At 39.7% G+C, this 21899-nt stretch overlaps 2 protein-coding genes across 2 annotated transcripts; both read right to left on the bottom strand.

Moving 5' to 3' along the window:
- Positions 1–6415: 6415 nt before the first annotated feature.
- On the bottom strand, positions 6416–20678 carry LOC101135696 (olfactory receptor 52P1). Its single transcript, XM_063710626.1, has 3 exons — positions 20412–20678; positions 15402–15516; positions 6416–7443 (listed from the first exon to the last, which is right to left on the bottom strand). The coding sequence occupies exon 3, from the start codon at positions 7403–7405 to the stop codon at positions 6416–6418; it is 990 nt and encodes a 329-aa protein (XP_063566696.1). The 5' UTR covers positions 7406–7443; positions 15402–15516; positions 20412–20678.
- LOC101137158 (olfactory receptor 52D1-like) lies at positions 19354–20663 on the bottom strand. The gene has a single exon (XM_055355304.2). It carries the CDS (start codon positions 20655–20657, stop codon positions 20025–20027), a length of 633 nt encoding a protein of 210 aa, XP_055211279.2. The 5' UTR covers positions 20658–20663; the 3' UTR covers positions 19354–20024.
- Positions 20679–21899: the final 1221 nt, after the last annotated feature.

The raw sequence follows: 21899 nt of genomic DNA, 5'->3' as shown, positions 1-21899 counted from the left end.
GAAGAATATCTTCATTTATTATATCAAAATGGACCTATAAAGGTGAGAAATTTTAGAGTGTTTGAATGGTTTTTAAGCACACAAACTCTGGGTGTTCTAAATTCTGTGGCTAGGAGATTTATTTAAACATTTTTAAAGGAGAAAGCTTTCATTCAAAAATACATAGTTCTGTCTGTGTTTGAAAAACATGTTAGGCATAAAGTGATCAATAGAACAGTCATTGTTCCTGTTCTCATTGAAATTGTGGTCTAGTTGAGGTGGGGGGAGAGAATAATAACAACAAAATCAAGCAAATATATAATAATAGACTGGGATTAGTGCTTAAAACAAAAGTACCAAGTGATAAGAGTTCACATGAAGAAAAAAATAATCTCTTGTTGTCAGAGAGGATATCCTGAAAAAATGTTTGTTCTGAGGGCAATTGTTTGAGTAGAAGATAACTATGGTGTGTGTGTTGGGGTGGGGATGAAAAATACTTTTTATCCAGGAATCTTTGAATGTTAAAATGAGAGAGATCAAGGCATAGTCAAGGTAACAACAAAGTGTTACAACAATGTGTCTGGTAATCTCAGTGTAACAACAAGGTGACAACAGTGTGTCTGGAAACCTCAAGGTGTGGTGGAACACGGGAGGTGATGTGAGATGGTGCTGTTGAGGTCATAGTGGTCAGATAATTTTAAGCAAATTTATGCTAAAGCAATATGGAGACACTGAAAAGTTTTAGGATAATTTAGGCATGGCAGCAATGTGAAGACCAGATTGTACATGGCAAGAATAAATATAAGTAAGTTGGATGAGCATTGACAACAGTACTTCAAGGGTGAGACAGCTTTATTTTAAGCTATGAAGATAAAGAGAAATGGATGGATATAGAAGTTATACTGGATGTAAATTTTATAATATTTATGACCCCAAAATAACTCTAAGTTTCTCCTACATGCCCTGGAATGGAACATGTCATTCAAGTACCTAAGGATGACTGGAGAAGAACCAGATTATGAGGGAAGAGAATGAGTTCAAATGAGGTCATAACCAATATGAGGTGCCTACCTTTGAAGCATCCAAGAGATTATTATTTAGCAAAGAGAGGAAAAAGTAGTTCCAGAGAGCAAAGGGACAATTTGAGAAAAATTGGAGTGACTAGTATTTTATTTGGAAATTACTGGAATATTCGAATTAATGCTATTAGCACAAATAGATGTTTTAGCAAGTGAGGATAGTGACAGAAAGAAGGTGGTCTAGCATGTAGTTTCTAGAAACTCATCATGATGTCTAGGTAAATGTTGAGAAAGAAAAAGGGACCGAAAATAACCTATATAGGAAAAGACAGATTGATTTTTAAAGAAGAAGGCAAAGAAATTGATTCATAATTTTACTGTACTGACAGATCTAATGAAACATAGTTTAAAGTAATATTGATGGATTCAGTCTCTTGGAGGTTACAAATGACTTTTTGAAAAGAACTGTCTATTTTTGGAGTGCATAAGAAAAAGTCATATTGGAGTGGGCTAAAGAGTAAGTTAAAGGCTAGGAAATAGAAAAATTTGTGCACATAACATTTTAAAGAAGTTTGTACAAACAAGAAAATGTAGGGCAGAAGTTGGAAGTTTAGAGTTGGAAGTTGGGGTTTAGAGTAATTTGTAGTAGAAAGTAGAATGGTGGTTACCAGATGCTGAAAAGGATAAAAGGTGGGGAACTGGGGGATGGGGAGGTGTTGACCGAAGTGTATAAAGGTTCAGTTAGACAGGAAGAGTAAATTTTCAAGAACTATTGTACAAGGTAGTGACCACAGTCAATAGTAATATATGGTATGTTTCAAAATTGTGAAAGAATAAATGTTAAATGTTCTTACTGCAAAAAAAAAAAACTTTATGAGGTGATAGTTATGTTAATTAGACTGATATAATCATTCCACAAAGTATACATATATCACAATATCACATTGCATCCCTTATATATCTATTAGTCAATTAAAAATGAAAATATACATCAAAAATAAAAATTAAATCTTAAAAAGCATTTCTTATTTTAAGATGGGGAAAAATAATGCATCTTTGGAGGTTGGTATGAACTATTTGGTAGAGAGAAAAATAGATTGTTGATAAGTCAGAGAGAATTGGATAAATAAGAGCATATGGTTGCTGAAAAAAGGAGGGGTGATGAGAGCCACTTTCCATGGCTCACATGGCAGGGACCTACCTCAAATTGGAAGAATGGTACCTGTCAATTAACCTTAGAAAATGTGGTTAAATGTTTGCATATGTAGGTAGGTGTGATATAATACATTTGTTATGTTTAGTTAGAGGAAATTAAGAGCTACCATTTGGTAATGTTTTAGGGAAATGTTTGGACCAAGAACAGGAAGGAAGCTGCAGATTAATGAGAAACTTATTTTTAATGTAGAGAAAAGGCTTGCAATTCTGAGACGTACACAACAATTCTGGAGGTGCCAGAAAACCCTTTACTGTATTACATCAAATAATATTTTGATATTATCACAATTCTTGCCTCCCCTGCTGGTTTCTCTGCTTTCTTCCAGTAAACTTCTTGAACATACAAAATGCTTAAAGAATCTCATTTACAATGAATGAGAAGTGGATAAGATGTAGGAACTTATCCGACCCTCAGCAACTTAGAGCGCTTAGACTGCAGAATATGAAGTAATTGAGCAGTAATTCCTCAATGTCCTTTTCATAATCTGCCAAATATGTGAGTCCATTAGTCCAGTGCTCACTTAGAAAATGATTCTTCCTGAAAGTTTTTAGTTTTCATTGCTCTTCAAATTAGACACTGTGACTAAATTCTCTATTAACTGAACAGTATACACGAATGGAAGGGATGAGGCTGTACGTTTTGACCATCCTACATTGCTTACTCTTACAAGGAACAGATTCCAAATACTAATGTATTTTGAAGTCTGCTTATAGTCAAGGTGAGTTCAAGATGATATCATCAGAAGCAAGAAATAATGACAGTGGGAAGGAATTAGTTAAGCACACCATCGGTCATAATTTAAAGAAACAAAAAGGCAAGAGAAGTTTCCTAATGCAATGAAGAGCACAGTGTTTTCTGCATAGACATCTAGTTGCTGTCTCCTGCAGGAAGCCCTCTGCCTTGACACTGTTCTGGATTTTCAGCTCTTCCTTTCATAGTCCCCATTGCTATGGACTTAGATTGGAATGAGTGAGAAGTTAGCCAAAGATGGATCTCTGAGAAACACCAACATTTAAAAGTCAGGTTCATTAAAAATAAAATAAGGGGAAGAGGATGAAAAACATTAGAGACATGAAAGAAAAGCTGGGATTGTGTGGGATCATAGAAATCACAGTGGATAGATTTTGGAGAAGTAAGTCATAATATAACACAATTTAAGGTAGTTCTGTTAAAAATGGTTACTGCTGGCCGGGCGTGGTGGCTCACGCCTGTAATCCCAGCACTTTGGGAGGCTGAGGCGGGCGGATCACGAGGTCAGAAGATCGAGACCATCCTGGCTAACACAGTGAAACCCCGTCTCTACAAAAAATACAAAAAATTAGCCAGGCATGGTGGCGGGCGCCTGTAGTCCCAGCTACTCAGGAGGCTGAGGCAGGAGAATGGCATGAACCCGGGAGGCGGAGCTGGTAGTGAGCTGAGATTGTGCCACTGCACTCCAGCCTGGGCACCAGAGTGAGACTCCATCTCAAAAAAAAAAAAAAAAATGGTTACTGCTGGCTTTGATGACAGGTATTTCTCTGGAAACATCAACTTCTGGTTGAAGTTAGATTGTAATATAAGAAAAGAATAGGACATAAGAATGCAGCAATAATTAGTTCCAAAAATATTTTTCATGAACTTTCATTTAAAAAAAATCACTAAGGTTATGAGAAATTTTTCTATGGGGCAAATGTGCCAGTAAATTCAAATGGGTTATAAACAGGAGACATGCAAGAAGTAACTGATAGTCTGGGATCCCAAAGGCATATTATAAGAGGCTTTCTTGAGAAGAAAAAGAAATTGGCAGTAAATAAATATAGCAAGAAAGGAGGAAATAATGGCTATACACATCAAAAGTTTATATGAGGATTATAATTGGAGACAGTTTATTCCTTGTCATTTCACTTTTTATGGAATTGAAATTAATGTAATATTACAAACATGAGTGGCCGGAGGTGTATAAGGGGTTGATCATGATATAAACTTATTATTGCAAATCATAAAAGGTGAACACATAGACATCTAGCATTGAGATTCACGTTAAAGTGAGAAGTTATGAACAAGCAGTGCTTATAAGTATATTGCTTACAATACACTTTAGAAACGTTCTACAAAGTATAGAAACCCATGATACAGTATAAGATTGTTACACAGTTGGGGTTGTAGGTTTCTGTGCTAGAAAAATGGTCAATTTGGAGAACACAAAAGTAATTTTGTTGATAAACTGTAGTGTTAGAATTGTATATAAATCTTAAAAATCTATTAAGAATATCTCGGCCGGGCACGGTGGCTCACGCCTGTAATCCCAGCACTTTGGGAAGCTGAGGCAGGTGGATCACAAGGTCAGGAGATCGAGACCATCCTAGCTAACATGGTGAAACCCCGTCTCTACTAAAAAATACAAAAAATTAGCCGGGTGTGTTGGCGGGTGCCTGTAGTCCCAGCTGCTCGGGAGGCTGAGGCAGAATGGTGTGAACCTGGGAGGCGGAGCTAGTAGTGAGCTGAGATCATGCCATTGCACACCAGCCTGGGTGACAGAGCGAGACTCTGCCTCAAAAAAAAAAAAAAAAAAAAGAATATCTCAATTTAAGGATTAGATACATGGACAGAGGAAGGGGAACATCACACACCGGGGTCTGTTGTGGGGTGGGGGTGAGGGGAGGGATAGCATTAGGAGATATACCTAATGTAAAGGACGAGTTAATGGGTGCAGCACACCAACATGGCTCATGTATACATATGTAACAAACCTGCACGTTGTGCACGTGTACCCTAGAACTTAAAGTATAATAAAAAAAAATTGAGGGTTAGAATAAAAAAATTAAAACCAGTGACAGCCCATATACTACTACTCTCCCTATAAAAAGTGATTATTTTTTCTCTGAAAAATGGACAGTGCTCAGCCTACTTCATTGAGTTTCACTATTTGTGCACTGTTTATCCCAACATATTTGAAGTGTCCCAATAAAACACTTATATTCCTGACAGAGACAGAGCTTTGAAGAGCTGGCTTTCTACCTCAGGACTGATACTTTCCCAGGACAGGAGTGTCTGTGAACTTCCACAAGGGAGTTTTGTGTTCCCTCCACCTAACAGGGTAGGATGGCATATAAGCGGATGACAAGCAAAAAATGTGTACTATTGGCGAACTCAAAATTGAAAGTGCTAATTTGTTAAGAGAATGTGTTTGATAAATTGTCTGAAGCTATTTGGTGAGGAGTGGACAGAAAGCTCAGTATGTACAGTAACTGGTTTCCAATCTTTGTTTCATGGATATAGTTAGGAACTTTCCATCACCACATGGAGTTACTAGAATCAAGCTTAATCTTCTTTTCATTATAAATAAATAGAAGAATTAATAAATACAGACTAATTTCATAATTAAGAATTCCCATTCTGAGTGGTTTGGGTAAGTGACCATTTCTTATAGGTTCAGGAGATAAGTCAATGACTTCTGAAAGGTCCTCCCATTGTATGTATGTACAAGAATAATTGGAAACTGCTTGTGAGGGATGATATCCAAGGTCATTCAGACTTAGGTTAGTTCCTGAGAGGCTGGAGACAGGAGTGTACCTGTGAGATAAATAGAAAATGTCTAGAAATGAAGAGTTATTCCTAACCTCTCTTGTGCCCTCATTCATAGAAGTCCTAAAGGATTCTAGTTTTCACGGCTTTGTTCTGCCACTAAGTAATATTGTGGATGCTGGTGGATCTTTTTCTCCTCTTGGTTTGAAGCTCTAATGGAGAAATACAGGGTTATGGAAAAGCATGATAAATTTTTTGCAGCTTTAACTTCTCTAACTGTGGCTATATTGTCCTATCTTCTGATTCTTGCAGCTGGTAAGATAGCTGCTATATCGTAAGGTATGAAATTAGAAATCCATGCCTGGAATATTGGAAGGGTGCCAGGAAATGAGAAGAGATCTTATGGCTATGCAGGGACTCTTCTGAACTGCAGCAGGGTAGAAACCCTCCAGAACACAGTGGGTTGTTTTCAATATCTGCACGTTACCCAGGTTGCAAGAATCTTCCCATGTTTACACTTCTCTGAAAGGAAAGAAAGAATGCCCTTCTCTGTGATTTATCATTCTTGGAAATGGTCTAGAAAGTTCTGCAGAAGACATTATCCCCCTCTTAAAAGCTCTTTCTGGTCTCACATACTGAGGATTATCTTGAAAAGGTTTTTTTTTTATTTTGGATTAAGTCCCTCTATACTCCAGGGTCACTCAGATGCCTTGATGCCCATTCCCTGCCCACTTTGAAACACCCTGACAACTCTTTTACAGATCTGTTTGGTCTTAACTCCATATACCACAGGATTAAGAGCAGGTGGCAAAAGCAGATAAACGTTGGCCAAAAGAATGTGAATATGGACTGGAACGTGATGGCCAAAGCGGTGTGTAAAAAAGGAGAAGAGGGCTGGTGTATAAGAGATGAGGATGACACAGACATGGGAACCACAGGTCCCTAGGGCCTTGGACCGAGCTTCATGGGATGAGAGGCGAAGGACAGCTTGTGCAATTAGGGCATAGGAGAGACCAATGCAAAACAAGTCAACCCCAATGACCAACAGTGCAGCTGTCAGCCCATACACACGGTTAGGCCTGGTGTCTCCACAGGCCAGCTTCACCACAGCCACGTGCTCACAGTACGTGTGTAGGATCACATGGCTTTGGCAGAAGTTCAAACGCCCAATAAGGAAGGGACAGGGGAGCATGAGCAGGGAGCCTCGCACTACAGCTGCCACCCCTATGCGGGCAATGATGGTGTCAGTGAGGATTGTGGCATAGCGGAGTGGGTGGCAGATGGCCATGCAGCGATCAAAGGCCATGGCCAGTAGCACAGTGGACTCCATCATGCAGAAGGCATGAATGAAGAACATCTGTGCCAGGCAGGCAGAGGCAGATATATGTCCGGCTCCACACCAGAAGATAGCCAGTAGCTTGGGAACTGTGGAGACAGAGGCAGCCAAGTCGATGGTTGAGAGCATGCACAGAAAAAGGTACACAGGCTTGTGCAAGACTGGTTCAGTGGCAACAACAACCAGAATAGTTATATTGCCCACAATTATGGCTGTGCCTAAGCCACACACAGGGAGTGAGAGCCACAGATGAAATTGTTCCAGACCTGGGATGCCCAGGAGGAAGAAGACAGAAGGGTCAACATCAGTGTGATTAGGAGATTCCATGTTGTGGCCAAGAGTGCTGGACATTCTCTGTGGTCAGGAACCTCCACATAGTATCACATTATCTGGAGGAACAAGATAGAACAGAGATAGGAATGAGAGAATAGTAACACTTACTGGCTATATCATGTTTAGAAAGCTTCATCATCCATAAAATAGCAATAATAATCATATCTATTCCCTATAGAGAAGAGAATTATATGGGTTAATATGTCTAAAGATTTCTAAACAGCTTTGAATAATACCTGATATATAATGCTTATTAAATAAAATAAATGAACGTGAGAAAGGGCTCAAATAAGCCTTTAGATAAACTAGAATTGTCTCCTGGCTAAGGCTATACAAATATACCTGAATACATACATACACACAAAGAAACACACACACATACATACACACTGTCTTTTATGGAGTATAAGAAGAAATTAGGTGTGACTATCAGTTTAGTGACACAAACTACAAACATAGTTCACTGGGTAATCTTGGACGTTTTTTTTCTTGTCCTTTAAGTTGGAATAGATTCTAATTTGGGACCCTGTACTTAGTAATTATTTTTGAACTTAATATTACTCTAGTCATTTCCACTCTTCTTACTAAGCTATAGATACATTTTCACATATATCTGCTCAGTCTTCATCTGAAATTTCATAAGATGCTTCAGCTATCCTTTCCCCAAAATGTTGAAGGTAACCCTTTTGGACTTCATTCTATTTATGAAACTGAAAATTCCAAGCTTTTTCAGCCCACATCTTGGTCAATCCTTTATTCACATTCCATCTGCTGTACCTGGTAATTTCTAAGAAAGGGCATAGTCAAATCCTTCTCAATGTTACCATTCCACAGTGGCAAGAGTGATTTTACAAGAGTACTTTGACTTTACCTGGACAGTGATGACTAATGTGCCTGATGTCAGAATACTAGGGGGAAAAAAAGCTCAAGGAAATCTAAGGTTCTGCTGATTCCCTCTGCCTAGTTTCATGCTGTTCATCTTTATAGCGTCTGTCCATCTCACTAGGCACACAAATTCCCCCTTCCGTGCTTCATGAGAAATTACTGCTTGTTAGTAATTTCAGGAATATTATAGTGAATGCCATAAACTTTCTTCACAATGCCTCGCATGTCTTTCATCTGGTTAACATATCACTTGCTTCTTCCTTTCCAGGTAGTTCCCCACTGTCTTCCCCTTTCCAACTACTCAGCCTAACGCCAAACTATAATTTTTGTTTCAGGATGCCTGCTAACTAAAATTCCAAATCAGACTCTACAGAGGTGTTACTCGGGGAAATTTCCTTTCCTGGATATTCTCCACGCTTTCAAGCAAATCTTTAAATCTTTATTTTAAATCTTATTCTCCATGCTTTCAAGCAAACTTTCCATAACCAGTTTGCACAGAAAAACTTCTCTTGAGGGCTAAGAAATGCCTTTTCCAGAGTCTTTTCCTAGCCAAACTCACAGGATTCCAGGAGAGCAGAAAAGAGAAGGCACCACAGTATAGAAGCATCCTCAGAAGATTGCAAGAACATTACAAGTCTCTGCTCACCCTCAACTATCTGAAATACATTTCACAGCCCCCTGGGAGTGTACTGGCTTGCACTGAGTTTAAGCCTAGAGCTGCCTAGGGAGCCTCTATGTTCCCTAGGAAATTGGGCATTCACGCCCTACTCTTCTGAATGCAGTCCAGATCAGAATGTGAAGGTGAAGCCAGGGGCTTTTGTTAAAGATTCAGGGAAGACATATTTGTAGTCTGTTCCCTTGGAGTTCTTTTCCTGTTGTTTTGGTTTGGTTTTAACTCCCCACATATCAGTACTGGCACCATTTCCATAAGGGCAGCTAACATTTTAGAGTCATTGAGGATACAAATACTGTGGTTACTTGAAGGCAGCTCTACCACCCAAAGGATTCCAGGACATGCTTTCTTTCCCTTCCACTCTTTTCTGTGATTATCTCTGGCGCATTCTGCTATGTTTACTTTTTCCTAAGACTCTAATACTGTAGAGAATTTACTACACATGTTCCCAGACTTGCTGACTGGCTTTGTAAAATGCTGTGCTGATTTTTTTATTTTATTTATTTATTTATTTATTTTTTTAAATTTTTTTTTTATTATACTTTAAGTTTTAGGGTACATGTGCACATTGTGCAGGTTAGTTACATATGTATACATGTGCCATTCTGGTGTGCTGCACCCACTAACTTGTCATCTAGCATTAGGTATATCTCCCAATGCTATCCCTCCCCCCTCCCCCCACCCCACAACAGTCCCCAGAGTGTGATATTCCCCTTCCTGTGTCCATGTGATCTCATTGTTCAATTCCCACCTATGAGTGAGAATATGCGGTGTTTGGTTTTTTGTTCTTGTGATAGTTTACTGAGAATGATGGTTTCCAGTTTCATCCATGTCCCTACAAAGGACATGAACTCATCATTTTTTATGGCTGCATAGTATTCCATGGTGTATATCTGCCACATTTTCTTAATCCAGTCTATCATTGTTGGACATTTGGGTTGGTTCCAAGTCTTTGCTATTGTGAATAATGCCGCAATAAACATACGTGTGCATGTGTCTTTATAGCAGCATGATTTATAGTCCTTTGGGTATATACCCAGTAATGGGATTGCTGGGTCAAATGGTATTTCTAGTTCTAGATCCCTGAGGAATCGCCACACCGACTTCCACAATGGTTGAACTAGTTTACAGTCCCACCAACAGTGTAAAAGTGTTCCTATTTCTCCACATCCTCTCCAGCACCTGTTGTTTCCTGACTTTTTAATGATTGCCATTCTAACTGGTGTGAGATGATATCTCATAGTGGTTTTGATTTGCATTTCTCTGATGGCCAGTGATGATGAGCATTTTTTCATGTGTTTTTTGGCTGCATAAATGTCTTCTTTTGTGAAGTGTCTGTTCATGTCCTTCGCCCACTTTTTGATGGGGTTGTTTGTTTTTTTCTTGTAAATTTGTTTGAGTTCATTGTAGATTCTGGATATTAGCCCTTTGTCAGATGAGTAGGTTGCGAACATTTTCTCCCATGTTGTAGGTTGCCTGTTCACTCTGATGGTAGTTTCTTTTGCTGTGCAGAAGCTCTTTAGTTTAATTAGATCCCATTTGTCAATTTTGTCTTTTGTTGCCATTGCTTTTGGTGTTTTGGACATGAAGTCCTTGCCCACGCCTATGTCCTGAATGGTAATGCCTAGGTTTTCTTCTAGGGTTTTTATGCTTTTAGGTCTAACGTTTAAATCTTTAATCCATCTTGAATTGATTTTTGTATAAGGTGTAAGGAAGGGATCCAGTTTCAGCTTTCTACATATGGCTAGCCAGTTTTCCCAGCACCATTTATTAAATAGGGAATCCTTTCCCCATTGCATGTTTTTCTCAGGTTTGTCAAAGATCAGATAGTTGTAGGTATGCGGCGTTATTTCTGAGGGCTCTGTTCTGTTCCATTGATCTATATCTCTGTTTTGGTACCAGTACCATGCTGTTTTGGTTACTGTAGCCTTGTAGTATAGTTTGAAGTCAGGTAGTGTGATGCCTCCAGCTTTGTTCTTTTGGCTTAGGATTGACTTGGCGATGCGGGCTCTTTTTTGGTTCCATATGAACTTTAAAGTAGTTTTTTCCAATTCTGTGAAGAAAGTCATTGGTAGCTTGATGGGGATGGCATTGAATCTGTAAATGACCTTGGGCAGTATGGCCATTTTCACGATATTGATTCTTCCTACCCATGAGCATGGAATGTTCTTCCAATTGTTTGTATCCTCTTTTATTTCCTTGAGCAGTGGTTTGTAGTTCTCCTTGAAGAGGTCCTTCACATCCCTTGTAAGTTGGATTCCTAGGTATTTTATTCTCTTTGAAGCAATTGTGAATGGGAGTTCACTCATGATTTGGCTCTCTGTTTGTCTGTTGTTGGTGTATAAGAATGCTTGTGATTTTTGTACATTGATTTTGTATCCTGAGACTTTGCTGAAGTTGCTTATCAGCTTAAGGAGATTTTGGGCTGAGACAATGGGGTTTTCTAGATAAACAATCATGTCGTCTGCAAACAGGGACAATTTGACTTCCTCTTTTCCTAATTGAATACCCTTTATTTCCTTCTCCTGCCTGATTGCCCTGGCCAGAACTTCCAACACTATGTTGAATAGGAGCGGTGAGAGAGGGCATCCCTGTCTTGTGCCAGTTTTCAAAGGGAATGCTTCCAGTTTTTGCCCATTCAGTATGATATTGGCTGTGGGTTTGTCATAGATAGCTCTTATTATTTTGAAATACGTCCCATCAATACCTAATTTATTGAGAGTTTTTAGCATGAAGGGTTGTTGAATTTTGTCAAAGGCTTTTTCTGCATCTATTGAGATAATCATGTGGTTTTTGTCTTTGGCTCTGTTTATATGCTGGATTACATTTATTGATTTGCGTATATTGAACCAGCCTTGCATCCCAGGGATGAAGCCCACTTGATCGTGGTGGATAAGCTTTTTGATGTGCTGCTGGATTCGTTTTGCCAGTATTTTATTGAGGATTTTTGCATCAATGTTCATCAAGGATATTGGTCTAAAATTCTCTTTTTTGGTTGTGTCTCTGCCCGGCTTTGGTATCAGAATGATGCTGGCCTCATAAAATGAGTTAGGGAGGATTCCCTCTTTTTCTATTGATTGGAATAGTTTCAGAAGGAATGGTACCAGTTCCTCCTTATACCTCTGGTAGAATTCGGCTGTGAATCCATCTGGTCCTGGACTCTTTTTGGTTGGTAAACTATTGATTATTGCCACAATTTCAGCTCCTGTTATTGGTCTATTCAGAGATTCAACTTCTTCCTGGTTTAGTCTTGGGAGAGTGTATGTGTCAAGGAATGTATCCATTTCTTCTAGATTTTCTAGTTTATTTGCGTAGAGGTGTTTGTAGTATTCTCTGATGGTAGTTTGTATTTCTGTGGGATCGGTGGTGATATCCCCTTTATCATTTTTTATTGTGTCTATTTGATTCTTCTCTCTTTTTTTCTTTATTAGTCTTGCTAGCGGTCTATCAATTTTGTTGATCCTTTCAAAAAACCAGCTCCTGGATTCATTGATTTTTTGAAGGGTTTTTTGTGTCTCTATTTCCTTCAGTTCTGCTCTGATTTTAGTTATTTCTTGCCTTCTGCTAGCTTTTGAATGTGTTTGCTCTTGCTTTTCTAGTTCTTTTAATTGTGATGTTAGGGTGTCAATTTTGGATCTTTCCTGCTTTCTCTTGTGGGCATTTAGTGCTATAAATTTCCCTCTACACACTGCTTTGAATGCATCCCAGAGATTCTGGTATGTTGTGTCTTTGTTCTCGTTGGCTTCAAAGAACATCTTTATTTCTGCCTTCATTTCGTTATGTACCCAGTAGTCATTCAGGAGCAGGTTGTTCAGTTTCCATGTAGTTGAGTGGCTTTGAGTGAGATTTTTAATCCTGAGTTCTAGTTTGATTGCACTGTGGTCTGAGAGATAGTTTGTTATAATTTCTGTTCTTTTACATTTGCTGAGGAGAGCTTTACTTCCAACTATGTGGTCAATTTTGGAATAGGTGTGGTGTGGTGCTGAAAAAAATGTATATTCTGTTGATTTGGGGTGGAGAGTTCTGTAGATGTCTATTAGGTCCGCTTGGTGCAGAGCTGAGTTCAATTCCTGGGTATCCTTGTTGACTTTCTGTCTCATTGATCTGTCTAATGTTGACAGTGGGGTGTTAAAGTCTCCCATTATTAATGTGTGGGAGTCTAAGTCTCTTTGTAGGTCACTCAGGACTTGCTTTATGAATCTGGGTGCTCCTGTATTGGGTGCATATATATTTAGGATAGTTAGCTCCTCTTGTTGAATTGATCCCTTTACCATTATGTAATGGCCTTCTTTGTCTCTTTTGATCTTTGTTGGTTTAAAGTCTGTTTTATCAGAGACTAGGATTGCAACCCCTGCCTTTTTTTGTTTTCCATTTGCTTGGTAGATCTTCCTCCATCCTTTTATTTTGAGCCTATGTGTGTCTCTGCACGTGAGATGGGTTTCCTGAATACAGCACACTGATGGGTCTTGACTCTTTATCCAACTTGCCAGTCTGTGTCTTTTAATTGGAGAATTTAGTCCATTTACATTTAAAGTTAATATTGTTATGTGTGAATTTGATCCTGTCATTATGATGTTAGCTGGTGATTTTGCTCATTAGTTGATGCAGTTTCTTCCTAGTCTCAATGGTCTTTACATTTTGGCATGATTTTGCAGCGGCTGGTACTGGTTGTTCCTTTCCATGTTTAGCGCTTCCTTCAGGAGCTCTTTTAGGGCAGGCCTGGTGGTGACAAAATCTCTCAGCATTTGCTTGTCTGTAAAGTATTTTATTCCTCCTTCACTTGTGAAGCTTAGTTTGGCTGGATATGAAATTCTGGGTTGAAAATTCTTTTCTTTAAGAATGTTGAATATTGGCCCCCACTCTCTTCTGGCTTGTAGGGTTTCTGCCGAGAAATCCGCTGTTAGTCTGATGGGCTTCCCTTTGAGGGTAACCCGACCTTTCTCTCTGGCTGCCCTTAACATTTTTTCCTTCATTTCAACTTTGGTGAATCTGACAATTATGTGTCTTGGAGTTGCTCTTCTCGAGGAGTATCTTTGTGGTGTTCTCTGTATTTCCTGAATCTGAATGTTGGCCTGCCTTGCTAGATTGGGGAAGTTCTCCTGGATAATATCCTGCAGAGTGTTTTCCAACTTGGTTCCATTCTCCGCATCACTTTCAGGTACACCAATCAGACGTAGATTTGGTCTTTTCACATAGTCCCATATTTCTTGGAGGCTTTGCTCATTTCTTTTTATTCTTTTTTCTCTAGACTTCCCTTCTCGCTTCATTTCATTCATTTCATCTTCCATTGCTGATACCCTTTCTTCCAGTTGATCGCATCGGCTCCTGAGGCTTCTGCATTCTTCACGTAGTTCTCGAGCCTTGGTTTTCAGCTCCATCAGCTCCTTTAAGCACTTCTCTGTATTGGTTATTCTAGTTATACATTCTTCTAAATTTTTTTCAAAGTTTTCAACTTCTTTGCCTTTGGTTTGAATGTCCTCCCGTAGCTCAGAGTAATTTGATCGTCTGAAGCCTTCTTCTCTCAGCTCGTCAAAATCATTCTCCATCCAGCTTTGTTCCGTTGCTGGTGAGGAACTGCGTTCCTTTGGAGGAGGAGAGGTGCTCTGCGTTTTAGAGTTTCCAGTTTTTCTGTTCTGTTTTTTCCCCATCTTTGTGGTTTTATCTACTTTTGGTCTTTGATGATGGTGATGTACAGATGGGTTTTCGGTGTGGATGTCCTTTCTGTTTGTTAGTTTTCCTTCTAACAGACAGGACCCTCAGCTGCAGGTCTGTTGGAATACCCTGCCGTGTGAGGTGTCAATGTGCCCCTGCTGGGGGGTGCCTCCCAGTTAGGCTGCTCGGGGGTCAGGGGTCAGGCACCCACTTGAGGAGGCAGTCTGCCCGTTCTCAGATCTCCAGCTGCGTGCTGGGAGAACCACTGCTCTCTTCAAAGCTGTCAGACAGGGACATTTAAGTCTGCAGAGGTTACTGCTGTCTTTTTGTTTGTCTGTGCCCTGCCCCCAGAGGTGGAGCCTACAGAGGCAGGCAGGCCTCCTTGAGCTGTGGTGGGCTCCACCCAGTTCGAGCTTCCCGGCTGCTTTGTTTACCTAAGCAAGCCTGGGCAATGGCGGGCGCCCCTCCCCCAGCCTCGCTGCCGCCTTGCAGTTTGATCTCAGACTGCTGCGCTAGCAATCAGTGAGATTCCGTGGGCGTAGGACCCTCCGAGCCAGGTGTGGGATATAGTCTCGTGGTGCGCCATTTTTTAAGCCGGTCTGAAAAGCGCAATATTCGGGTAGGAGTGACCCGATTTTCCAGGTGCGTCCGTTACCCCTTTCTTTGACTGGGAAAGGGAACTCCCTGACCCCTTGCGCTTCCCAGGTGAGGCAATGCCTCGCCCTGCTTCGGCTCGCGCACGGTGCGCGCACCCACTGACCTGCGCCCACTGTCTGGCACTCCCTAGTGAGATGAACCCGGTACCTCAGATGGAAATGCAGAAATCACCCGTCTTCTGCGTCGCTCACGCTGGGAGCTGTAGACCGGAGCTGTTCCTATTCGGTCATCTTGGCTCCTCCTCCTGATTTTTTTATATTGCCTGTGAATGATGTAGCAAGATGGTAGTGAAACTCAATAGGAAATTGTACCCATACATGATATCTAGGAGATGTGACTTGTTAAAGACAATTTTTCACCATATAAAGTAATTATCATATGAACTGAGCACACCAGAGAAGACATGCATTAAGCATTACCAAACCTATATCTCCTGGTGGCCTTTGCTGAAAACCTGTCCACTGTACTTATTTCAGTAAACTATATTGTCAAAGAGCTCATTTGCATTAAACCTAAAACCTAATTTTTCTATGGACTAACTTACTCTTGGTACCAATACTCTAATACTCAAATATTTATTTGGTATAGCCCTACCACTACTGTAATTTACTCCACCATGCATCCCTGACCTTCTTCAAGTTATGAATGAGTGTCTTAAACCTCTCAGAAAAGTAGCTCCCGCCATGATCTGGATTCCACATTATGCAGGGAGAGTTTGGAGAATTGTCAATGTAGAACTGTAGTCTTTTTCCACAGTTTACGGCAGTTGGACTCCTTATCATCTTTACTTAAGTCGGTCTCCTTATTCTCTTTCCAAAAGCTCCCCTGGTTATTTTCTCCTTCAGCCACACCCTATCTAAAGAGATCTATCCTTACCATGAACAGCGCCCACACCTGGACTGGATCTGAATTCTAGTGATCATACTCTATCTTAGCTCCTGAGAGGCTCTCGAAGCCAGTGGTTTGAAAATGTTCTTGTACTTCTAAACTGCTTACCGCTCCTGTTAAGCAGATTGCTAGTCCACATCCCCAGAGTTTCTAATTCAGTGAGTTTGGAGCAAGACCTCAAAATTTCCTTTACTAACAAACTTCCAATTAAAGGGAATGCTGTTGGTCAAGAGATCATACTTTAAAGAAACAGCACCCCCCAAAAAAAATTTTTTTAAGTTTTTTGATTGAGTTTTTCTCCCCAAACTGCTATCTGGTCTGCACTCTTCGTGAGTTCTACTGGACAATTTGGCTACCACAAATATCCTTAATAAGTCATGTTAAAAATCTAGAGCAGAATAGGCTTGCAGCAACTTTCCTTTCCTAGAATCTTGACCTGAAAAATTTTATCTTTCTAGAGCTAAAGATGCCTCCAAAAGCCTTCAACCCACTGGGAATTTTTTTGTTCATCCCACAAAACAAGTCTACCTCTCAGCAACTTCTGGGAAAATTTGTGAATAATGCATTCTATGGAGAATGTAATAGCCCTGCGGAGTGTCAACTTGCATAGGCAAAACTATATTCCCTGGAATTCACTTTCTATTATCTTTTCAGATAAGTGGACTACTAGAAATAATCTCTTGTGAGACTTAAGATGGAAGGGAAATAACAGCCATTGCATTGCACACACACTACTCTCAGTTATTCAAACATGAATACAGGTGTTGCTGCAAAGTTGTTGCAGAGATATACCAGAATACCCTAATCAGTTGGCTTTAAGTTAGGTGAATTATCTGGGGTGGGCCTGACTTAATTGGTTAAAAGGCCTTAAAAGGGGCTTAGGGCTTCCTTGGAAAAACAAAGACTCATACCTCTAGAAACCAGCTTCATCCCATGCCTGGGCAGATTCCAGCATGCTTGTGATTTTTATTTTCTGACTGTCCACTCTGTGAACTTTGGACTTGCCTAGCCAGCCTCCACAGTTATGTAAGCCAATCCCTTGAATGTGTATGTGTATGTATATATCTCTCCTAATGGTTTTGTGTTTGTGATTGAATCTTGACTAATAAAGAAACCAATGTGTTTTCTCCATTTATTTTACTATGTCATTATTGTATTCTGCAAGGAATTTGGGGTGTTAGCAATAAGCACTAGAAATGGAAATAAGACACAAATCAGACACTGCAAAAATGGAAGTATAATATGATGTTACTACAGAAGCCCAGTGAAAATCAGTATGTAATCTTAGACTGACTATATTACTTTTTAAGAAAATACGAGACACAAGTAGCATGAGATATTGCTGAACTAAAAAATTAGAAATGTGTAATAAATGGTAAAAAAGTTAGAAGCATTTCTAAATGCTTCTAAAGCAAGAATAAAAAGGAGTACGCAATCCCCCTGCTCCTTCCATATTGAGTATTGTACCAAAGGTCACAGCCATGCAATAAGAAGAAAAGATAATTAAAAAATAGGAAGCATGAATGGTATTACAATTTGCATAGAAAGTATAAGAGAATCTACAGAGAATTTGTTAGTCTATAAAGATTTCAACAAGATTGATAGATACAAGTTCAAAATAAAGAGATAAGCAAAAATTATAAAAAATTATGGAATTTTTTATGAATATAAAATGCTGAGTTCATGTCCTTTGTAGAGACATGGATGAAGCTGGAAATCATCATTCTCAGTAAACTATCGCAAGGACAAAAAACCAAACACTGCATGTCCTCACTCATAGGTGGGAATTGAACAATGAGAACACATGGACACAGGAAGGGGAACATCACACTCTGGGGACTGTTGTGGGGTCGGGGGAGGGGGGAGGGATAGCATTAGGAGATATACCTAATGTTAAATGACAAGTTAATGGGTGCAGCACACCAGCATGGCACATGTATACATATGTAACTAACCTGCACATTGTGCACATGTACCCTAAAACTTAAAGTATAATAATAATAAAAATAAAATAAAAATAAAAATAAAAAATTGTTAAGCACAACATTTTGCTGACGACATTTTTTTCTTTGTAGGTTTGTAGTGGCTTAAATATGTACTTAGTACTTATTTCAGACAAGCAGTACTCTGTTCTTCAGCCATTAATGCTCCTGCAAATTTTCCTTGATCTCTGGTCTTCCATTTATAGAAAAGGCACTTCCTAGTTAGTTCTCTGTCTTTTTTTTTTTCTCCTGAAGGTTGGACCGTTTGTTTCAAGCTCTGAAATATCCCACCTTTCTGAGCCTATGTTATTAAATTTTTTGTTTACTTCAAGCCTTAATTATTAGTATAACTAGAACAACACTCTGGAAAAGTTGCATTTATTTTCCTGACATTTTAAGAGTCTTATTTAAATAGTGGTCATGTGGCTTTTAAAGTAGGTGTCTTTTTCACTGAATCCTGCCTTTACATATTAGCTATACAATATGATGAAAAATCCTAAAATATTTCAGGCTACAAACTTCATGAGTCTTAAAATATTTGCCACTATATTCCAAATCAATGTCTAGAAGTGATAAACAATATCTCCTGAACTTAATGTATTCACATATCTTGGCACACGATCTGAACTCTACACACCACTCCAAGTGCTTGTTCATGATTTCTTCCTTGATTTCCGGAGAAATGGCCTGGCAGAATTCTGTAACCAAGACTTCTAATATAACACTGACTTTTATAACTATGACCCTTCACAGAACATTCTCAGAATTTTCTCTTTGCTAGAGAGTCTTGTCATATGCTGGAATTAGTTGAGACAAGCAGAACAGTTGACTCTAGGAATTTTTATAAATATAAAATTTGTTAGAATGCATATCCACCTTCTTAGAGTAAGAGTTTCCCATTTTCTCCTTTTCCTTTGAAATTTCTCTGGGAATTTCAGATTATGTTTTCTGTACATATTCCCTAGGCTTATAAGGAAGCAACCAGTTCTGTTGCTCAAGTGTAAGTCTTCTGCAGTAAGGATAACATAGTGACTAAATTCAATTTTGAACATTCATTGTCCTTTTTGACTCCTCCTAAGCAATCTTCTCCATTTTACCTTCCTCTTGAACACACAAATACACACACACACACCTACACACACAGCTTAGCCTTATCTTGGCAAAGTAAGTAGCATTCTACAACTCATTGATTTGATGCTGGGCAAGTTATTGGGTGCCCATATGTTCTCTCCATATGGAAACATTCTACCTCATCTTATGTGTGTTCAGCATGTGTTGTTCAAAATGCTTTTACAGACATTATAACATGTAATTTGTCCAACCCCTCTGTCAAGTATAGAAAGCAGATGTCATTATTTTCATTTCACAGTGGGGATAATTTCCTTGCTTTGGAATTACTGAGATCAAGAAGGTCTCCTGTCCCTTAGCTTCTCTGACCAAGGATAAACATCTTGGCAGCTAAATCTGCCAACATAACATATTTCTACCACTAGCTGATTCCCCCAGGAATTGCATCTACTTAACATTCCTTCCTCATACTCACAGCTGCTGGATTACCAGACAAGTTTCTGACCATGGTCAGTGGTTGTGGGTTCTTTTTTCCAGCAACCCTATTTGGTCACTTTGTCCCAGAACTTCTTAGTTTTCACTCCATAAATTATAGGACTGAGCATTGGAGGTACAAGGAAGTAAAGGTTGCCAAGAATGATGTGGACATGGGGTGGAATGCCTTGGCCAAAGCGGTGAGCGAGAAAAGAGAAAAGTGAGGGAGTATAGGAAATAAGCATGACACAGATGTGTGTGGTGCAGGTGTTGACTGCTTTGTGGTGGGCTTACTTACAAGAGAGACGCATTACAGCCTGGATGATTAGCACATAAGATGAAGCAATAGCTATGAGATCTAGCCAGCAACCAACAAGGCCACCACCAGGCCATATATCCTGTTGACTGCAGTATCTACACAAACCATCTTCACCACAGCCATGTGCTCACAGTAGGTGGTGGGGATGACACGATTGGCATGATAGGGCATTTGCTGAAGGAGGATGGGCATGGGGAGAATAAAGAGGATAGCTCTCACCAAACTCACTAAGCCAATGAGTCCAGTGCAACTATTGGAAAGGATGGTGGCATAGCGCAAGGGCTTGCAGATGGCCGCATAGCGGTCAAAGGCCATGGTCATCAGGACAGCTGACTGCATGGCAGAGATGGAGTGGATGAAGAACAGCTGAACCAGGCATCCTTCATAGCTGATCTCACTCTGGCCAAACCAGAAAATGCACAGCACCTTGGGAATGGTGGTTGTAGACATGCCCAGGTCTGTGAGGGCCAACAGACATAGGAGCAGGAACATGGGTTTGTGCAGGGAGCGCTCTGTGGAGATGGTGAGGAGGATGGTGCAGTTCCCAAGCACCATAACGAAATACATGGAGGAGAAGGGGATAGATATCCATCTGTGTTTGTCCTCCATGCCAGGAATTCCTTGGAGAATGAAGAAAGAAGGGTGGCCCTGTGAGGCATTGCAAGCAGTCATGGTGGCACCCTGCCGAAGTACCTGTGGAGAACAATAAAGAGGCTACATGAGCTTCAATTTAAAAAATGAGCTTCAACATGGAAAATAAAGATTGAAATGTTATACACACAAATGATTCTGAAATCATGATGCTATCTATGTATCATAGGGTATAGTTGTAATAGTACAGTAGCAATAATGAAGTATAACTGCATTCATATCCAAGAGGATATATTTTATGCTAAATGTTTTTATTAAGGACAAAATGATTCATCATTAATAAAATATAAATAAATTTTAATATATTAAGAAATAAACATGTATCAACTTAAAGAACAGAACTTGAAGTATGTACAGCAAAAATGCATGGCATACGAAGAGAAGCTGACAAAATGCAATATACCCCTTTCGGAAACCAAAAGATGAAATGTATTCAACACAACAGATTTTTGTTTAATTAAGATGACTTAAAAGCTTATAATAGAATTTTGCATCCAAAAATTAAAGAATACACATTTTCAGCAGATACAGGATATGAGGGAGTGGGAACCTTATTGATGAGAATGGTGCAATGATGATGAAGAATGAAGTAGGCAATGGGGTGCTGGACAGCTGAGGCTCACCAGAATATGAACATAAAGCCCACCCTCATCAAGAACACTTACCTGAAAGAGAGGCAGTGAGAGGATAGGCAGCTGGTCCCAGACACCTTCTGAGAATCTGTATGTGTGAGTGTGTACATAGGTATGTAGGTATATCTTAAACACCCATATGACTCTTGGAGAGCACACCCGTGGCCTTGCATCTCTCCATACTTCACTTCTGGGCACCCAGAATCCATGGTGTGGTCTTTTAAGTAACCTAAGTAAAGGCCCTCAGGGTGCCCAGCATTAGCTCTTTGCTTACTTCTGTCAACCCCAACCTTCCACCTCCCAACACACAAGGCACAACTATTATTATGTGTAAAACTGACCCTGGAGGTTGCCTGAGCTCCCAAGAGATGAGGGTAATTAATCTTAGGAATTCAGGAAATGTTCCAGTCTTTGCCAATCTTGGAGGAGTTTGAAGAGAGAGAGGGTGAAGTTAAAACTGAATCAATGGATGGATGGATAAATAAGCAAACTGTGGAGTATATGTAGAATGCGAATATTGTTCAGGCTTAAAAAAGGAGGATATCCTGCCATTTGACGTAACATAAATGGACCTGGAGGAGATGATACTAAAGTAAATAAGCCCATCACAGAGAGACAAATACCACATGAT

The sequence above is a fragment of the Gorilla gorilla genome, chromosome 9, assembly GCF_029281585.2.
Source record: "Gorilla gorilla gorilla isolate KB3781 chromosome 9, NHGRI_mGorGor1-v2.1_pri, whole genome shotgun sequence".
Classification (NCBI taxonomy): domain Eukaryota; kingdom Metazoa; phylum Chordata; class Mammalia; order Primates; family Hominidae; genus Gorilla; species Gorilla gorilla.
The sequence above is the reverse complement of the archived record's forward strand: the minus strand, read 5'-3'. Positions and strand labels throughout refer to the sequence as shown.

Bases quoted from the DNA above. Each gene is read 5' to 3' on its own strand.
- LOC101135696 (XM_063710626.1), bottom strand. From the start codon at position 7,405: ATGTCCAGCACTCTTGGCCACAACATGGAATCTCCTAATCACACTGAT.
- LOC101137158 (XM_055355304.2), bottom strand. From the start codon at position 20,657: ATGACTGCTTGCAATGCCTCACAGGGCCACCCTTCTTTCTTCATTCTC.